The 20,754-nt window shown below is 43.3% G+C and overlaps 2 protein-coding genes across 2 annotated transcripts in view; both read left to right on the top strand.

Moving 5' to 3' along the window:
• BNC1 (basonuclin 1) overlaps nucleotides 1-8,879 on the top strand; it is a 68,757-nt gene extending 59,878 nt beyond the window's left edge. The window contains exon 7 of the mRNA XM_015638388.3: nucleotides 8,803-8,879. The gene's annotated coding sequence lies outside the window, so the exon portion shown is untranslated. The remainder of the gene's footprint in view (nucleotides 1-8,802) is intronic.
• Nucleotides 1-20,754, top strand: part of HDGFL3 (HDGF like 3) — a 42,193-nt gene that overhangs the window by 13,823 nt on the left and 7,616 nt on the right. The window contains exons 2-5 of the mRNA XM_015638831.3: nucleotides 8,803-8,879; nucleotides 12,090-12,228; nucleotides 13,526-13,684; nucleotides 15,244-15,390. Coding sequence (XP_015494317.1) covers nucleotides 8,803-8,879; nucleotides 12,090-12,228; nucleotides 13,526-13,684; nucleotides 15,244-15,390 — 522 coding nt within the window. The remainder of the gene's footprint in view (nucleotides 1-8,802; nucleotides 8,880-12,089; nucleotides 12,229-13,525; nucleotides 13,685-15,243; nucleotides 15,391-20,754) is intronic.

Below are 20,754 nucleotides of genomic sequence, written 5' to 3'. Positions count from 1 at the left end.
ATTGCCACCAGCTCACATACATGTTGTTGTTTTTCACATGTCACTTGCATCACAGCAAAACACCTGACTGCATGCCAGTGATGCTCGGCCATGAGGCGCGTCCATAACCCCAAATACGGGCTGAGGCCTCTCCCAGTCCTCCATCGACCCCTGGGCACTGTGAGTGCTGAGGTTTGGTGCTGTAAGCGTGGCTGTGCACTCACAGCAGGCTCCAGATCTACCTGCACCCCACTGGTGCCTGCAGAAGTGTTTGTGTGGCTGCGGCGCCACGCGTGCAGCTCGGCCGCACAAACGCGTCTTGTTTGTGCCTGCCAAGGGCTGGGTGGCTAACAGGGTACGTCAGCTCAGCATCCCAGGAAACACAACTTGATGTTTGAAGGAGGGTCTTAAATCCTGCAAATAGATGTCCTGGTGTGAACACATTAAGACCGTGAGTCTTTATGTTCTTGGGTCCACAGAGAGCAGCGTAATGAAGACAAATACATGCTCGGCTGTGTCTCCATTCCCTCTGGAGGACTGATAGGACACTCATCTCATTTCTGCTGCTGCACCTGAACCTCAGAGAGTTGCAGGATATACTTGGTGTGGGACAAAGATTTTGTGTTCTTTTGCCAGGTGACAGTAAGCATTTTCTGTACGCAGGCACTTGTTCAGTGGCCAGGAGTGTTTCAGGCTCCTGATGTTATATCCCTTGTCACAGAGGAGACAAGCAGGAGGGTTTTCTGTAGCCAGAAGCCCAGATAATAGTGGAATAGTGGAATTTCCAGTCTCAAGCTTGAATCCACCCTAGCAGGAGCCAGGGGCTGCAGAAAGTGAAGGAGACTGTTCCTTTCTTTGGTATGTGTATGTCCCCCTGTCACAAACTGGAGGGTTGTGTTCTCTGTCCACTGATCATGTTTCCTTACCCAAAACAATCTTAGCCACAAGTCATAGTGTCATTAGGGTTCTGTGTATTTTTTGGGGAAGATGGACCAAATACTGCACAGGGATGTTCTGTATTCTTCAGCCTGGAAATATTGTGTAAATCCAATTTTTTCAACTGACTTTTTTGGGGTAGAAAATAGGAAATAAATGGTAAATTAAGCCTGCCAAGTTTAGGGAACTGCAGTCTTTTGGAAAATTGCTTACCTTTTGCTTTTAAGTGTGCTGATAGGAGTTTAAGGACTAGCAACACTTCTTTTAAAAGCTTGGACAGTGGAATATGGAGCTTTGGGTGATACAAACGAGCCTCAAGTATAAATTCAGTTGTGTGTAGTTGACCAAATGTCAACGCTCTAGGCCAGCTGCATCTTATTGAAAGTGTTTTGATCAAGTTAACTGGCAAAAAAATCCTACCTCATAAATATAGCATTCTTCCTTAAAACCAAACAAAATAAATGAAGTAGTAGCATTCTAGTGTAAATACTGAGAAGCAAAAAAATGTTCCTCAATCTAAAGAGTTCTTTTACCATCCATGCACTCCTTTGAGCAGATGAGATACAGAAGGTGACAGGGTTTATCTGAACATTTTGGGGAAGGAGGTGATGTGATTTTTCATGTCTCTTTGGCTTTTAAGAAGAGAGTAGGGGGACAGAAATACAGTGTTTGTGAATATCCAGTCCCTGAAATTTCTCACTTATTGATGTTTTGACTGGTTAATTAATTTTTATTTGCTGTATGTCTTCTAAACACATTTTTATATGTGCATTTCTTGCACACTTGTATATTTCAAGACAAAAATATTTGTGGTAAGATGGTAAAGTAGGATAACAAATTTTGTCATCAGAAACTGCTTTCATTAGGTGCTGGTGGGCTCACTCTGATTTGCTTTGGTGGATGTACATTGCAAACAGTATTTTGATATCTGAGGGATAATTCAGATGAAGGAGAACCAAGCCTTCACTGTGCTTAAAGGGAAGGAAAGTAATGTTAAATGCCTCAGAGCCGGCAATATTTGTATAAAATAAACAATCTCTCCCCACCCATACACAAATAAAAAGTAATTTTGTGAGCCATGAAAATTAAGAAGTTTACTTTTCTCTGGCTTGCTTTTGTGTGGATTTCCCAGTGTCTGATGTTTTGATTCAGCCTGTGTTGCAAGCTGTCTCTCAGCATATGGACTGCTTGTCTGCCTATCTTCTGTTGGACAGCCTATTTATCACAAAACATGGGAGAAACTTAATATCTCTCTGCCCTTTCTCCTTTTGTCTGGTTTGGCAAAATTGTCTGATGTGTCCCTGAGTTATTTCAGATAAGAGTCAGACTGAAAACAGTGTGATCACATCCTTTTCTTTCCTTAGGGAAGAGACTGGGGGAAAAAAAGAATCCTAGTGGTAGCACCATTGCTTCATTCACAGTAGGGAAACACTTCACTTGGAGAAAACAGAGCATTTCTGCAGCAGCCCGACTTTGGGGTGTACACTGGGAGGATTACAGTTTGGTAGCATGAAATGCAACACTGACAGAGCTGGAAGTATGTGTTATTACTAATTCCTCTCAATTTAGCAGTGGCCCTCAAGTGCTTTATAAGGAGAAGAGTCCCATAGTATCCATTCATAAAAGTGAGACCAGAGGAGAGGCAGTGATTTGTGTGGCCAAGGTCATCCCAGGGGCCAGTGGCAGAAAGAGGACTTGTCTTTGTATCTCCTTAGTCTTCCCTGACTGTCTTCTGTCCACCAGCCCCAGAAGTACAGAGAGGACTTGAATCACATGAATAGATCAGTTATCTACAAAGTCATGCATATAGATACCAGTCACGCAGAACTAAGCTCTGGCCCCATTTTCATACTGGAGATTAAGGCAGCTCTGCAGAAAGTGTATTTCAACTTTCTGTCTTAAAAATATGCTGCTAATTAGGGATGTAAAGGGGCTGAACTCAGCTACAAGACTGCTGATCTTTCCTAGTGAGACATTGCTGCCAGCATTATTTGGACTCCAACTAACCCTTCATTGTCTTCTATCTTGTTGAGGTCCTGAGCATGCACAGAAAAAAAAGGAGGATTGATGTCTTTATATTGTCATTTCTGGCTGTCTGCAGGATACCCTTCAGCCATTTTCAGCAGTGCTCAAAAGTATGCTCTGCTGGTTTTAATCTTGTTTTGCTTTTTGTTTTTGCTGGTGGCACTCTTCTGTGCCCAGAGACTTTTTTAATTTTTACTTTTGTAGCTGTGCAATTCCACCTTATTAAGTTGGATTCTGCTTCTAGTCTCACCCTTCACAGGGTTATCTTTTTTAATGGGTGAAAAAGTGCATATGCCAGCATTCCACACTACGAGTTCAGGTATGTGATGTACACTGGGGAGTAGTGCTCTGCTTCAAATATCAGTCCTGATACATGAGAGAAGAAGTCAGCAGTCTCCAATCAGCTTTAGTTGGATTGCTCTTCAAATTAAGCATTACAGAATTTGAGTCACCGTTTTTAGCTTGAAGCAGGTTGGATTTTTTAATTTATTTTTTTTTCATTTTAGGATCCTCTAGGGAAAAAAAAATTAATATTTTACATCTTATAGAACAGTATTTTAAATAATGGTTTAGAAAAGATACTGCTATACTGCTGACTCCCAGTAGCATTAGCTATTAAAAAGCATAATAAATCCATTGGAATAAAAATGTTGTAGTAAAGCAAAATATCCTATTTTAATAATGGATTTTGAAGAGTATTGCTTTTATCCATCTAGAGTTCTGCTAATAAGCTAACTGCAAAAGATCAAGCTGCTCACATGTGTTGGGCAATAATAAGCAACTTGAACCACTTTTCAGCAAATACCACAGGCCTCTGCTCGACTGCTGTGCTGCGACTCCAGGGATTTCAGTGGGAGATACGGATCTCAGCAATGGTTCTGTGTGCTTTTGCCAATCAAAGGCACTCACACTATGTCAAAACAATCAGTGATTACTGCTCTGCAGTCTTAATTCCCTCTTTTTGCAAAATAAAAGGACTTGTTCTTGCGGTTTCGATGCCCAAATAAGCATCCCCCAGATGCTGATGTAAAGTTTTCTATGCTGTAAACAGGGACCTGATGGGTACTTTTGCATAACACCTTTTTAATTTTGGTGTAAAATTCTGTTGCAACGCAGTAGGACAGGGTCTGGTCGAAAGCCACCCCGAGAGCCTGGAATTCCTGTTTCTGAACAGCAGCCTATGGACAGCACAGAGGTTTTGTGATGCCATAAAACACGACACCTGCTGCCCCTCCAGCTGGAAGGAGATGCCTCTGGGCTGCCCTTCCGCCTTGCTGGGCAGAGCATCCCCTTCCTCGTCCTCTGCAGTAACATCAGCCCCCCAGAGCGGCTGTGCAAGCACGGCAGAGACAAAGCGCGCAGGGCTCTCCGTGTCTCGCAGATATGGTTCCCATTCTGCAGGGAATGTAGAGCTCTGCAGAGCACAACACCCGGGAGGGGGTGCAGCTTCCTCTGCTTCTGCACCAGCCCTCCCAGCGAGCTCCTCCGCCTGTCAGGAACATGCCACGTTATCCCGCAGGCAGGCACGGGGATGATTTGTGCTTGCGGGAGCCGCTGCTGTCCTTTCTCGCTGGGCTCCGGCTCTGCAGAGCCAGCCCAGCCCACCCAGCAGCTCCCCAGGGTCCCCAACCTCTCATGGCAGCCGGGAAGGGAACACTGCGGTGTGAGCACTGCCAAACCCACCCTGTGACAGCCGGTGGGAAATACTCCCTGAGAAGTCAGCGATTGCCCGGCGCCGCCGAGAGCAGAGCACTTGGGCTGCACACACATCCTAAGCGGTGAACTACAGCGTAAAGATCCTGACACGTTTCTTGCCTCCACATTGGTAGTCACTAGCAACACGGCTTGATAAAGCCCCGCTCTGGCTGGAGAGGACCGAGGTGAATTTTCTGTTCAGTGTTCTTGACCCTAGAAGCCTGGCATTTGTTTACTGGAAAAACCTCGCAGTTCCATCTTTAAAGCTCTGCTGCTCGGTTGGCAAACAAATGCTGGGCAGTGCAGCTCTGCTGAGGTTGTGCAAAAAGAAAGCAATTGTTATTCATTAAGCAGATGACAGCAACGGGAGCTAAGGGGATAAAACTGGAAATCTGAAACCACCTGCTTTAATTTTAGCCATAATTGGAGCGGCTGCCCGTGGTGTTGCTGATGCATGTATCAGATTTGCACGCCATGCGCTGCTCACACTGATTTCTGTGGCAGCGAGCTCCAGCCCGCTCTGGTTCAGGCAGGGATGGAGCTCCTGTTTGATTGCAGGTTATAGCGGGTACTTGAGAATCTGTTTGTTTCCTTCCAGGAGCAAAACACAGTCGCAGTCTGGCTCTCTGATAGACAGATGCTTTAGTCATTAGTGAGGTTTCTGTGACTACAACACGGTGTTCTAGTATGGGTGCTCTTCCCTCTTTTGTTCCTGGTTCAAGGCAGCGATGCTTTTTTTGCTCTTGTGCTCATGCGCTCATTCTCTTCCTCTCCCTCCCTCCCTCTCTCTTTCTGTCTTTGATCTTGCTGATATGGGGGAAAATATCGGATCCAAATCTGCAGCATATTTAACCAAAACATCCTGTAGAATGGGAATAAATTGTGACTTGAGTGCAGCAGCAGGAGATTGCAGTATGGTTGCTCGTACTGCTTGCTTTCTGCTACAACAAAACAGCAGCAATTGTCATGGAGTGCCAGAGTTGTTCTGCAGCTAAATAAGCACGTAGGGACTCCACATTCACAGAGGGCTAAGGTGGCTTTACTGGGAATAGGGAGACTGAGCAAAGCTCTCATCTCACAGTCTCTAATGCAGGGATTTGTGTGAAAGAGGTAAAATGGGGAGAGATCTTTCCTAATGGCAGAGAGGGTCTCATCCTTCACTAAATTCCCTGGAGTTTTTGCCACAGAGTTCAATGGCCCTAAGATAACACTGTCACTTTATATCCAACCTTGTTACAGTACTAGCAACATAAGCCCCAGAGCTGGGGAGCTCACAGCAATGTCAGTGAAGTCAGGAAAAGTCTTGACCTCAGCTGCAGAGTGAAATGTTAGAGTGGGAGCATTAACAGCCTCTCCTTTAGCTGTTTGGTGCAGATTTATACTGCATGTGTTTATACGTGTATGCCAACTCCCAAAAGCTATGAAAAGCTTTTTTATGGTTTCCTGTGATGATACATAGTCAGAAGGGATACTTGGATGAATAAAGAAATACGCCACGAAATGGGGAGCAGGTGAGCTGTGTGACAGATGTATGTTCTGTCCTTTGTTGATTTGGTGCTGCTCCTTAGCTAACAGTATTAAGTGCTGGGAATGAGACAGAAGGCTTAACTCCACTTGGGATACTGCTTAGAGATCCTCACTGCTTTAGAGCATAGCACATTGTGTGATGTAAGATCCCCAATCCCTTCTGATCAGAATTCCCTAGTAAGCATGTCTTCATTCCCCTCCTTTGCTGATCATTTGCAGCTGTTTACTTCATTTCATGAGAGATTCTGAGAGGGCTGAGGCAGTAACTGGGCTGTGCTGCTCTGTAATGCAGCCCAGAGCTGGCGCCGTGTTTCAAGTGGCCAAATGAGATTTGCACTCAAGTCCCAGCAGACACTGTTTGTCTCAGTCAAAGGAGTCCACATTTTTCTGGGGTCTGGTATCTGGACATCTTCCTTGTCACAATAAAAAGGAGGATGACTATGGCATCCAGACAGTTGAGTGCTACCTCTCCCTTTACTTAGTAAAATCTTGGTAAAGATTTTAAAGTTTACAGCACAGTCTTTTTTTCCTCTGACATGTAGATACCTCCATCTTTAAGGAGGCATAAAATGTTTTGCAGACAAGCAGTATCTCCCTGACTTGCTATCAGTTTGGGAAGGGACTTGCAGTGTTTCTAACCTTAAGTCTTTTTATCACTCTTGTAATAAGTCTACTACCTGTATTTAAATAAGGAATTCTGAGCAAATAGCAACACTATGGGCACTTCTTTAAAAAACAAATAGTTAATGTTAGAGCTCTAAAGTAATATTTTCAACAGCCTTTCCTCTATGTACTCCCGATGACAGAGGACACCAAAAAGCCTGTCATGTTGTTTCAGTTTCTCCCTTCACACAGCTGAGCTGAAAGTGAATGCACGTGTTCATCCTTCACCAGTGTGCATCTTCCTTCTATGTGCATTTCAGTAATAGATTCTCCTTTCATTTATCAAATTATTAGCTTTGTTAGGTAGAAGAAACAGGTAATTGCTGCGGCCACAAGGCATGTGACACTTGTGACCATCCTGGATTGTCTCCTGCAGACTGTGCTGGGCAGTGGGTGCATGGTGACACATGACCCAGTGTGCCAGAGCCCCACCACACACACCCTGAGGGAATGGTTTGGAAGTCCTCTCAGATCTCCAGATTTTGGTGCAGCTTCAGAGAATGTTCTGGTTAGACCTACAAGATAGGCATCCATTTCTTCTACAGAAAGGAGTCCTGTGATGTTACAGTTCCACATGTGGCTCTCGTTTCTCCATCAAGGGGCGTCCTTGCAGAAAGACCAAAAGGGTTTGAATTCTTACAAAAGCTCATACGCCTTTGAAAGCTACGTAACCAAGCAGATGCTTTACTGTGAAAGAGGACATCCTTTCAGAACAATCTGATGCTTATTAATCAGTAAGAATTCAGTGTTAGGGGTCCTTCAGCAAGAAAAGAGAAGGAAAGCACATGTGGGTCTGGCCTCCTGAGTGAAAACCTGCAGGTTCCATCCCTGTGCTCTGCTGAGGAGCAGATTTTGTATAGCACTGTTATGTCAGCACTTTGCTCTCAGTTGCAGTGACATTTGGCAGGATTTGATATGCTTATGTTGAGGCTGAGTTGCCTCAGACCAGGCACCAAGCCATTCACCTGCTCACTGGTGCTGCCCTGTAGATATCTAGATTCATTAGCCAGAGAGTTCTCTGGACACTTAATTTCACACACCCACATATGCTCAGAAGTGCCATTTCTGGAAAGGCAGGCTCTTAGATCTTATTTAAAGCTTTGTTGTGTTTTTGGTTTATGTGGGTAGGCACCTGGACTCTCATATTTCTGTTTCAGAGGACTACAAAATTAGACATAGACAAGATTAAGTCCTGGCCCTCACCTCCTGCATCACAAACAATGCTCACCCAGACACTGGGAGAAGGGGTCTGGGCAGTGCTCAGCTGAGGGGTTTGTTCCAATACCAGCTCTGTCTCAGGAGAACACCCTCAGCACCCCTCCTGTCACTGCTCTACAGCTGTATCCTGAGAAATACGAGGCCAGGATTAAAATGTGAAAGAAGAGAGAGAGTGGAGAGGGGAGTGGTAACCAAAGCCAGTTATCAGGGTGCTGCAGAGGAAGGAGAGTCCCTGGCCCTCCTCCCTGGTGTGCATTACACATTTTACGCTCTGTACCACCATCACCACAGGAAGCACCACTGGGAGATTGTCCAGTGTTCCAGCTGCAGAGTCTCAGAGATATCATCTGTTCCCCATTTGTTGCAGAAGTTACTGAGGTGGCTGTGTGAGACAGGCAGGATTACCCTCTGGGCTTCGATGCCTTTGATGAGGCAGCATCTGAAGTTAACACTTAAATTAAGCAGACTTGATTTTATTGCCTTTCTGTATTGTAATGCCCATGAAATCATTAAAATCATTTGTGTGTGCTCCTGGGCCTTCTGCTGTCTCCCTTCAGTACTTCAGTCATATTCTGACTTTGTATGACCTGCCTGCCTGAAAAACCAGCAGCTGTCTTCCCTTCCCCACCCCAGCACACAGTGGGACTTCCCAAGGCTGCAGGATACCTGTGCTAGAACCTCCATGGCTTGGAAGGGACTCTTGGATGAGGGACACCACTTCTGGGAATAATCTCTTTCCCACCGCTTTCTTTCTTACAGATTGATGAACTTCCTGAAGGAGCCGTGAAGCCTCCAGCAAATAAATACCCCATCTTCTTTTTTGGGACTCATGAAACGTAAGTGAATGAACGTGACCTGTTCCTTTGAAAATGTCCATTTCCACTGCAGTTGACAACATTTCCTCTGATTTTATTGGAGCAAATCCTGACTGAAGCCATTGGGAGCCTAGAGATAGGTCCTGCAAGCCCAACTCATTTGTATTAACAAATGGGAGTGAAAGCTGAAAGTAGTTGGGAATGTTGCTGCCTTCATGGTCTACCATGAGGTAAACAATAAAAGCCTGTGTTTCTTATCAAGAAATGTGTTGCCATGAATTCATTAAAGGGTCCAAAAAAAGCTTTGAACTCAGAGGTAGGGGCAGACATTTTTTACTTGAATATCCACGACAGCAGAGATCAGGCTCTTGTGTTTGGACTGTGTGAGAACTCACTTGGTAGTCTGTGATACGAAAGGAAGCAGAGCCCAGAGTCTCAGGCAGTCCTCACAGAGCTTTAAAATATGTGCATTCCCAGGAGATTTGTGCTGGGGATATTGTAGGATGGAGCTCACAGAAGTGATAGAAGAACTGAGCTGGCTGAGCTGATAGGGAAAGAAAGGAATCATAGCACAAGAGGTAAGTTAGGTCTCATCATTATTGCTACCAAGTACAGAGTTTCAAGATTATAATGTACATGTCTCTAGTTTGAAATATGTCTGAGTCACATTCCATTTTACATGAAATATTTTAATTTTAAAACTTTTCCTTCCCCATTTTCAGGTAACATGTTTTCTAGAATTCATTTAAAACTGGAAAAAATGAAATTCTGATGATATTTTAAATTCAGTGTTAGAGGCTTGAAGCTTTATTAAAAATTTATTGTTTATTTTTTAATTTTAATATTATTCCAGAACACAATAAGCTCCATACCTCATACATCACATTTTATTTAAAAAAAAAATCTTTAAAGACAGTTTCTGCTTTACAGAACTCATAATAGCATTTCTTTAGTTAAAATAGTTCATCCCATTGCTAGAATGAAACAACCTGGTATTTTGATATATTGTGGTCTACTAGTACTGTCACAAAATAATCTGAGAAGAATAAAGTTCAAATAAACTTCTGGTGCTGTCAAATCAGAAACCAAAATGTAATTATTTTTTGAATGGAAACATCATTTTTGAGAAAAACTTAAGAAAAAAACTGACCACTTTTATTCCAAAATAAGTGAATCCCAAACTGATAATCTCTTTTGGATTTGGTGAGCTCATGATCTTACTGTAGCATCTGAAACAGGAAAACATTTTGTAGTTCCTACCTTGTAAATGAAAAGCCAAACTGTTAAAAATGAACTGTAGATTGCAGCTCCTTAGTTTTATAGCAGAGCAGTAGATACTTATACTCTCCCAGTGGCAATGAATGCATCTCAAGCAAAGATGTAGACAGTTTTTCAGTGTTTACTTTACACAAAAGGCTGTAGAAACATTTGCATACATTACTGTTGAGCTAAGGTAACTCATACCAAGTTTCACCCAGTTTTCCTTTTGTGTTAGAACTGTTTGTTTATATTTTTGACAACAAGGAGACATCTCCTGGTATTAGCAAAAGCATAGATAACATAATTTTTTTAGTGTAGCATTTCATATTAATATGACATCGTTTGGAAATCGCTGTTTGGCTTTCAGGTAGAAATGCATTCTTGGCTTTGAAATTATATAATTAAGGTATTTCTCAATATCAAACTGAGTGTGGATCCCATGCTTTCTCACGTGGAGTTAGAAGGAAGCTCTTTCCTCAGGGACTTGTCATCTGATGCCTTTTTAGCGACCAGTTGGCTCTGCATTGGCAAGCTGCTTGGCCAGTGGGATGATTTAAGTGAATGGAACTTTGCACATTCATAAATGCTGGGCATAAATCAGGCATTAATCTGAAATAATGATTGCAGAAAAGAAGAAATATGATCCTGTGATTAAGGTATTAGACTGAGAGAAAATAGAGCTGATTTTTCCTCTCTGCTATCAGTTTGAGTTTGACCTTGGACAAATCTTTGTGCCTCAGAAGCCCATCTGCAAAAAGGGCAGATTCCCAACATCATGGTGAAGTTAAAACAATAAATGTGTTGGACATGGTGGAGCTCCACATTCCCACAGTAATGGAGTCCAGAGAGTTAACATGAATTGTGAGGATCATTAGGAAAGTAGGACAGTGATTATGGTGAAGGACACTGGGACTTGCTCAGCTCTGGTCATTGATGACACAGAATCTTTACTTGTGGGAATGAAGGGGTCCTTTTGCCTTCATTGCTTTAATTTAACTTGTGATTACAATTTCAACATCATGATGCAGAATACAGTAGATGTAGGCCCCCAAAAAAAGAAAGTTATACTTTCTTTAGTTTAAGAGTTAAGAAGAAGTTAGTGTTTTACTGTAATGTGTGTAGAAAAAGCAAGACAAAACATCACTCTTCTTTTTTTTATAATTATTTTTCTCTGCATTGTGGTGCTTGTTCCTGAAATTAGTTGGCCCAGTGCATAGCTGACTTAGGCAGCAGCAAAGCACAAAATCTGTCCTTTGCTGTGCTGTCTAAAAAACTATTTGGCCACAAGCACCCTGTGTGTCTCATTGTTTCCTTGTATTACTCATCTGCCTATATTCATCCATTGTTTTTGTTCTTATATGAAATTATAAGATTTTTGGGAAAGAGCATTTTTATTGTGTTTGTACAGAATTTAGTATGTGGGGGGCTAATTCCAAGAAAGCAGCTCCCAGGCTTACTGGCAGTATAGATAATGATAAATGCCACTGGTTTTTCTATCCCAGAGTACAAGGGATAAATTTTGGCTCATGGGTCCTAGGCAGTCCTTACATGCTTAACTGTTCATGGGGCACTTTTGAGGCCTTTCTGGGTTTAAAATACTAGGATTGGAAATTTGGTCCCTTACTATGGCAAGTAATGACATCATAAACTCTTTCATAAACTTTCATAAACTGTTCATAAAGTGTCAGTTCCCAGCAGGAGTTAATAAAATAGAGATGTTTCAGTTGCTTCTAGAGATACTCAGCATGATTTTACTACATCAAACATCAGGATGGTGAGCCAATCCATTAAACCAGACTCACAGCAGTAACTGAAAGGCAGTGTGACAAATAAATAAATAAATAAAACTAGAAAATAAATGATGGAATGAGCAGGAAAAATAGGGAAAACATTTGCACTGTTCATGTTTTGATTTTTTTGAAGAGGAGAGTGATAAGTCCTTTTTTGAATGTTACCTCTGTTAAAATGCAGTGCGTTCCTGGGGCCCAAAGACCTTTTCCCATATAAAGAATATAAAGATAAGTTTGGGAAATCGAACAAGCGAAAAGGATTTAATGAAGGCCTGTGGGAAATAGAAAACAACCCTGGAGTAAAGTTTACTGGATATCAGGTAAATGAGTTTCACACCTATTCCTCCTTATCTTTCTTGTTTTCTTCTTTTACTGCTTGTCAAAGTGAGCATTTTAAGAGTGATGTGTAAGGTTTTGGTTTTGATGGAGGAAGAAAGTTTCACAGCTCTGGTAATTGTGTAATGTAAAGACAACTGTGGTCTCACACTCTGTGACAAATGGAACTTTAATCATACTGCAGAGCCTTTTGCTTTCAATGATATTCTGGGGTGGTGAAGTGGAAAATTCTGCAACACATTTAGTTAAATTAAAAATGGATGGTTTTATTTACTCCTCTACAAACATGAATAATTTCTGACTTCTTCTCTCTGTTGTTTATTTTTATATCAGGCTCCGTGTATTTTACACAGACCTTAAGGTCTCTGCCCTTTTGATTTTTACATTGGTAATGTATAACACAGAGTGTCAAAGCTAAGAGGAGTGAGGAGGTGGAGGGTTAAGCTGCTGTTAGGAGACAGCTGCTGCTGTACAACAGCTCTCCCTGTTGGGTGTCCAGAGCAGAAAGTCAGTGAAGCTGGAGGGGGAGAGGAGTAGTTGGTGGGCTGTATAAAACAAAGAACTTTTCTCATTAAAAAAATGTGGTCCTTTGAAGGCAGGAATCACCTCCAAAAGAAGGCAAACACCTATTACATTATTATCTCAAAACCCTACAAGCCAGAGATACAGACCACCTGCAGAAAAGCTGCTGCCTCTCTCAGTTCCTGTTTCATATTTTCAGCCCAACACATGTTTTGCATACACTTGGGGATTTTAAAAAAATCCAGTGAATAGTTTGTGGGAGATGGGCTGTCAAAGAGTGCTCAGCCTGCTGGTCAGGGTTTGCTTTCCCAAAACACAGAGATCTTGTCCTTTGAGGGGAATGTAACAGCCATTTTCTCTCACAAAAAAAATTCTCTCCTATTGCAGCCAAAGTCTAAAAGTTTCAGTAGTTTTTCCCAAAGCAGAACATGCCAGGTCTCTCCACTGAGCAGCCTTTAGTTCTCCTCCAGCAAACACATTTTTGTTATCAGATCTTCTGTTTCTGTGTAAACCCTTCAGAACATGCTATCCCAGACTCTGCATCTGATAACTGAGTTCAGGTGGTGACTGAGAAAATTGGCTTTCCAGCCCGTTTTCCTGATAATTGCAAAAATAACCTGAGCTCTTCCTAACTATAGCAATTAAAGTGTAAGATGTCCATTTTCACTATTTCTATCTTCAATGCAGAACAAAAATCAACTATTAGGTATTACAGATATTTTTATTGTTTATGTTATTATTGTTGTTGTTATTTTGAAGGCGATTCAGCAACAGAGCTCATCAGAAACTGAAGGAGAAGGAGGAAATACAGCAGATGCCAGCAGTGAGGAGGAAGGTGATCGGGTAGAAGAGGATGGAAAAGGAAAAAGAAAGAATGAAAAAGCCGGCTCAAAACGGAAAAAATCCTACACTTCAAAGGTTATCTTCTGACTTTTCCTGTTGTTACCCATGGGCCTTTATAATTGGAATACTGTTCACCTCATGGAAATTTGTTCTTCCTCCTTTAGCATTTTGATTCTGAAACCACAACAGTGGTGCTCAAATAGGCAAAGGGGAGTCTCTTACTTGGTAGACAGCCTTGGTGAGACCCCAGTTGAAATACTCTGCCCTGTTCTAGTGCCCACACACTGAGAAGAAGGTGAAACTATGGGAAGGAGATCAGAAGGGCTGGAAAGAAAACCCATGCAAAGATGGATTGATAGGTTTGATCATCTCAGATAGATCTCTCCCCAAGAAGAAGGAAAAAAGCCTTAGGAGTGGGCCTCCTGAGAGTCATGAGTTCAGGTTTGGTTCCTGTCCTGGAGAATTGAAGCTTCCCTCTCCCATCTCCCAAATAGATCTGGTATGGTCAGATGTGCTCAGCTGCTCCTCTTGTAGCTGAGTGTAAAATACTTCAGTCCAGGATACAGAATGGGAAGGAGGAAGAACTAATTCATTAAGGAGAGAGTAGGATGCTCAGTTTGTATATATAAGATCTGCCTTGTAGTACCTACCAGCCCTTTAATGTCTTAAGTAACAGTGTAGATCACAAGCCAAGAGTAATGTGTCTGTCTTAGAGTGGCTGGTGGACATAATCCACTGGGAAGTGCCACCTTTGGGTTCAGATAAACTTCTCACTTGTCACCTGGGTGAAGGGGAGCAGCATTATAGTCTCCTCCTCTGGTTCTGTGTGTGCCTCCAGAGTGGCACTTTGCCTGAAAATTTGTGGAAAGTGTGGCAGAGTCAATTTATTCACATTCATGTTATTCCCTTCTCTGAAAGTGAAAACTAATTGAAGTGAGAAGAAGCAAGCAAACAATCTGATCCAGGCACAGTTTGTGGGAGAGTGTGAATTTTTTGTGGTTGATCCACCGAACAAAATGTATTTTCACCCCTTTTGTATGTTTTACATTAGAAATTCAAGTCTGGTCTACCATCTTCTTTCCAGAAGACTCTGGGCAAACAGAGGATTATGAAAATGGTGGCTTAATGCCACAATTTATCCTTTTGTACTGTAGAATTGCATAACATAAAGGGAACAGAAAAGATGTATCGGTTCCACATGGCTCTAATGTTAATATATTAAAGCTGACAGCACTAAAAAAAAAGTATGGAAAGCAGCTCTGCTAATGTTATTCTCATTTTACATCTCTGTGTTTAATCAAAACTTTTGTCAGGCTGGCACCATCTGTTTCATTAACTAACAAAACCTACAGGTGACCCAACACTAATACCCAGCTCCTATTACTGTGTCTGTCTTTCAGTCAACTGAGCTGCCAACCTGTGCTGAGCACAGAATCTCACAGAAATTTCCTTCACTGGTGGCAGTAACTCCACCTACTTCACCTGAAAAATGCTTTTCACCCTATGTATCCTCCCCAGTATTCACCTTGAGCAGGGAAATGCATGATCAGACACCATTCCACATACATTTCAGAAGTGTCTTTCTATGGCTGAAGCTCAGGTTTTAATTTTAACTTCGTTGTTGATCATTTCAGAAATCCTCCAAGCAGTCACGGAAATCTCCTGGAGATGAAGATGATAAGGACTGCAAAGAGGAAGAAAATAAGAGCAGCTCTGATGCTGGGGACGCAGGCAATGACACAAGGAACACTTCTTCAGATTTGCAGAAAACCAGTGAAGGGGTAATTCCTGTAATTCACTTGCCATACACTTTGCTCCCAGGGGTCTTTGGAGCAGGGATGACCTGTGTATACCACATGCCACCTTCTTGGCTTACATTTCAGTGCTCAGAATGTGTCTAGAACAAAAACATGGACTTGGTGCCTGCAGTGGTACAAATTTTGCTCTAGAGAAATGACTGAAAAAGAGCATTATTTTTGTTCTGACACTTGCATAGATGTCAGCTGAGAGGAGCTACTGAAAACCATGAGCTGGAATGATGCAAAACTGATGTGAGAGCAGAATCAGACCGTTTGCATAATGCATGTTGGCTCACTAACAGGGGAAGCCTACTTACCCTCTCACACTTGCTTAATTTGTGAGGTCCCAGTGTCTTCTTCAGAGTTCATGAGGGTTCATGTGCACATAACAGACTCTGCACACTGCAGCTCCCAGGGCAGATGCTGCCCTGGGCTGTGACCTTACAAGGACAGGATATACAGAATGTATATCCAGAGCAGCTTCATACAATCTCCTTGTGTGTTTGTGTCAATCGTGTGTTCATATCAATATTTCTTTGTTGTGACCACAACAAGACAAGAAGGCTGCTGAGCAGGAGGATTAGCATGGCAACTGGTTACTCAGCCACCTTTAACAACCTCTGCTGTTTCTGAGCCTTTGGAGCAGCAGAGGCCTCTGCTCCAGCACTTACAGCTCCAACTCAGATCCAGTCCTTGTGCAGTTCCCATGCCAGGGCTCTGCCACGTGGGCAGCAGCCGGGCTGGGCTGTAGCAGGAGCTGAGTGACACGAATCCCCAGGTGTGAGAGGCAGGCAGCCAGCACAGGCTCTCATCTGACACTGCTGAGGTGCCCTAGCACCCAGCTGCGTGCTCAGCCACAGCCCTTGCTCACAAAACACAACCTCTGGGGAGCTGCTGCTGCCTCCTGCTAAAAGATTCCTCCAAGAGCTTCCTTCCCCCATGTCTCTCTGCTTTATAAAGACTTTGATAGGTAGCTCATGGGGTCACGAGGAAAATGTGCCCTGAGTGTCTCCCATTCACTCTGAACAAGCTGCTGGCTTGAGGCAGAGGCTGATGCAAGGAGACACTGCCCAGCTGTGCCCTCCCAGCCTGTCACCCACAGGGTGTCAGAAGCTGATGAGTGTGGCCCATGTTCTGCCTAGTGAGCTCTGTGACACTTCCATGTCTTCAGATAGGTATTTGAGTGGGAAAACTGTTTGTGAGATGCATCTGAGGTAGCAAGAGATTCAGCAGGGCCTGCTGTGTTTCCTGTGTTTGTAGCAGTGACAGGGGATATGTCTGTGAACTTCAGACACATTTTCCATGTAAGGACAAAATGCTTACTGAGTTAAGTCAGTCACAGACTAAGTGGCTAAAATGTCACACAGGATGTTGGCTTTGTGGTTGTTGACATTCATATGGCTCTTTCTTCTGGGTGTGACATGCTTGGGAGGTGGAGTCCAGTATGCTACAACATTGTGATGCTTCTCAGCATTTTTAGGATTACAGGTATTTTAGCCTCTGTACTGAAATATTGAAATACTGAAACACTGAAATACTGTCAACAATCTTACACTTCCTGCCAGCACCAACTTGAAGAAATACTCACAATCTATACTGCCATACACATGTGGGGAGATGGCTCTGCTCTGAGTTCTGCAGCCCCAGCACTCAGCCTTGAACTCAGACCAGAGCAACCACTCCATTACTAGGTCTTGGATGATTTTAACATTATGGAAAGGTGGAGTTTTAGTAATATGGATTAAAGAGACAATGGGCATGTGGTTTTAAGGGCAGAGATAAAAGCACTGATAAGTTTGGAAAAGTTCACATCCTGATCCACATATTTCACCTTGGGTATTTCTGCTGCAAAATCATCATTTCACACATTAATCTCCAGCATTTCATCGAGGTTTTGTCAGTAGTGCAATTCTCTTTGAGGACCAGGAGGGGACACTCCATGTCCTGCTGCTCCTCAGAGCCACACCTAGTGGCTTTTTAGAAGGTCTGCCTTCAGAAGACACAGGGCACTTGGGGGAAGAGCAGCAGGTTCTCTCAGTTGGTGTTAAACAGCAGTCCTGCAGCACATCCACACTGGCCAGCTGGGCCACGGGGCCAGCTGTCCTGCTGGACACTGCAGCCACGTCCTGTTGGACACCCAGACTGAGGCTCTACTGCAGGGCTCTGAGCTCCTCCAGCCCACACTCTTGGACTTCTCTGCTGTAAAAAGGAAGGCTGAAAAAGACCGACATGTGCCTGCAGAGTTCTGTTCACACACATGAATTCAGAAGAATGTCTCGATCTGCTAAAATTCACAGCCATAGATGGGATGATGGTCTCTTTAGAGTCACTCAGCTCATGAGAAGAGCCCTGGGCCAGCAGCAGGCAGTGTGAAGAGAATGGGCTTCCTCCCCTGTGGTGTGCAGAGCCCACTGCTCCGCTGCCCCAGGTGGGCTGCACCGGGACCTTGGTGAGGGCGTGAGACTGCACCAGGACCCTCCGGAACGGCACGGGGTGCAAAGCAATGCTCGCTCAAAATAAGGTGTAGAAAGATACCCTGAAGGCACAGACAAGCAAAACAAGGGTTCAGGGCCCTGATCTCGAGGAGAGGCGTGTTTCATCCCCATGGTTTTGCCACTGTGACCAGCTGCTTGAGAGCTGCCTGCTCATGGAGGCTGGGCCACCTCTGGAAGGCACATGGGGCTGGGCCACCAAACTCTTCTCTTAATAATACTATTAATAATGAGGTAGTAATTATCTTTTATAATGCCTGGACTGTAGGCTGAAGGCACATTTCTCCTCCTCAGATCAGATGGAATCTTGCCTTTTAATCACACTCTTACCCTCAGCATTATAGGGATCTTCTTGAAGGGCTAACAGCTGAAGTCAAATGATTGCAGGAGCACCTTCACCTATATTTTTTAATGAAAATTCTAACCTCCAGGTGGTAGAGGTAAGCTTGAAAATGTGAAGTGATGGCTTCCTGAAGACTCAAACCCAGAGCAAATAAAAGTACTTTCAGAGCTATTATATTTTTTTTTTCAGACAATTTCATACTGTTCAAGGGCTCAACTTGTGATTTTCTTTTTATCCCTTGGGTAGACAAAGGTGCTTTCTGTTTTTATCTCCATCCCTTAGTTTCTGAGCTGTTCTGCAGTAGTACTACAGGCACTCTCAAGAAAGACATTTTCTCAGACCCAACCATAGTTGGTAATTGTGTCCCATCACTGCCTGTTTTTCAAGCTCTTTCCTTAACTGCTGTTCTTTGTCTGATTCCTTTCCCAGAAAGAGGCAGAGCCTGAGCCTCAGGGGTTAATCATCCAATATTAATTCACTAACTAACAGCTAAGACAGCCCATCCCAGAGTTTTCTCAAATCTTGGGCATAGAATCACCCCAGAATTGATGTCTGCTGTTGAAATACTAAATTGTTTTGGCTTTCACAGAATACCATGTAAAGAGAATTTTCTGTGGAAAGGTATTCATGGCTCTATGTAGTTTACTTTCATGGTATTAAGTTAGCTCATAAATCAGTGAATTCATGGCAGCAGATTTACATTCCTCATTTAAATATCTGGTGACTTGTGTCTTCAGTTCTTGACTGGCCTAACTCTAAATCTTTGTAACTAAACACCTAAACTGCTTTTTACTTTTACTCTCTGGATGGCCATGTACTCATGTTTGAAAGCTGGCTGTGGTTCTGGCCTTCTTAGAGAGTTTGAAGGTCAGGGTGAGCACACAGGGTATGTGACAAGTTTTCATTTTGCTATTCACTGTTTCAGTGACAGTCTGGGCAGTGTGCTGGTAAAGGAGGCATTTGCTTGGTGTACAGGTGCAGGAGGTGAATGATTTTACTGTCATCAGAGAAGAATAAATTTGCTGGAAATGAAATACATTTTCTTGCTCCTGGTACAGCCTGAATATTAAAATGGAGTAAAGGACTGTGATCCTTTTACTCACACTGACAATCAGTTACCAACTGAGTCAGTGGATCTATTTGTGGAGGCAACTGCCAGCATGAATAAGGGGATCAAAATCTCGTCCAAAGTATTGCCACCTGACACCATTGCATTTGGGAGAACATATTTAAAACAGCCTGTGTCTAGGCTTTTTTGTTGTGGTGTTCTTGTGGGGTAGCAACAATCCCAGTTACTGCTGTGAAGTACAAGTGCAATGGCCAGAGAAACACAGGTTCACTGTGTCCTTCTGATGTGGTTTTGAGATGTTTGGTTACTTTGCTCTTCCTTACTTACCAAGAATAACATTGGTCAGGCTGCATAACAGGTGTGGGGGGTGCTATCAGCATTGAAAGCATAGCATTTAGGGCTCGGTTCAATGTAAAAGCATTTTGTACAAAAAATGAAAACAGAGTATGTTTTTCTGTCTGATTTTATTTTCCTGCAATTTGAGGCATGCTAAAATTTACCCTTCAGAGCAAAAGATAACATTTGTAAGAAAGTGTCTAACTCTTGCACAGTAAATATTTCTATGTAAAAATCAAATAGTAGCATAGTATATGGGGTAAAGAGTTGTGTTGTCTGCTGCCTTCCAGTAGCTCAGAATAACAGCACTGCTGGCTAAGGACATGGGACATAACTCATAAATGTCTGAATGCAAGTTCAGATTAAAGCAACCAGTACAGATGAAATATTTGCAGCTCTGTGTACATCAAATCCCATAACCACTTTGACCTCAAACCAGCATGGAATAGCAATTATTGTAAAGTAAACAATTATCCTTCTGCCCATGCAGCTTTAAAGTACAGGATGGCTGAATTAGTTGCCAGACACTGTTAAGGAAGAAATTTTCAGTGCCAGAAAAACAGCCGGCAGTTTGTGGGTTTAGTTTTGTTCCCTGCTCAGTTTTCTCTGTGCTGTCGTTGATAACAGAAACTTTGCACTGGAATCAGTCAGATCCTGTGCTCTTTCCTCTGTGCAGCAGCGCTGGGCAGCATGGCACACGTACCACAGCTTACAGTGAAGCTGGGAGACTTGTTCAAACAAAGATGTTTGAGAGTTGATCTGTTTCTGAGGAGATGTGAAACCATGGAGACCAGGGGATGTGCTGAGCTCTGCCGCATGCCCGATCAGCGGCTGCGGCAGGGCCGGCAGCGGGAGCTGCAGGGCAGGGCTGGCAGCGAGGCCTCCAGGGGTTCTCTCTGCTGCTGGGGACCAGGGACCTGCTGACTTCTGGGGCATCTGCACTGCACCCAGGAGGCAAAATGTGTGTCATGATGGAACATGGCACTGGAAACTGTGAAAACCCTAGAGAATGACTCGCATTATCTCTCTTTGTCGTCCCTCCCATGCCCAGCAGCTGTGTCTGTGAGACAGTGTGGAGGGAAGTATTAATGTTCCCAGCACCCCAC

Source organism: Parus major, chromosome 10 (assembly GCF_001522545.3).
Source record: "Parus major isolate Abel chromosome 10, Parus_major1.1, whole genome shotgun sequence".
Taxonomy (NCBI): domain Eukaryota; kingdom Metazoa; phylum Chordata; class Aves; order Passeriformes; family Paridae; genus Parus; species Parus major.
The sequence above is the reverse complement of the archived record's forward strand: the minus strand, read 5'-3'. Positions and strand labels throughout refer to the sequence as shown.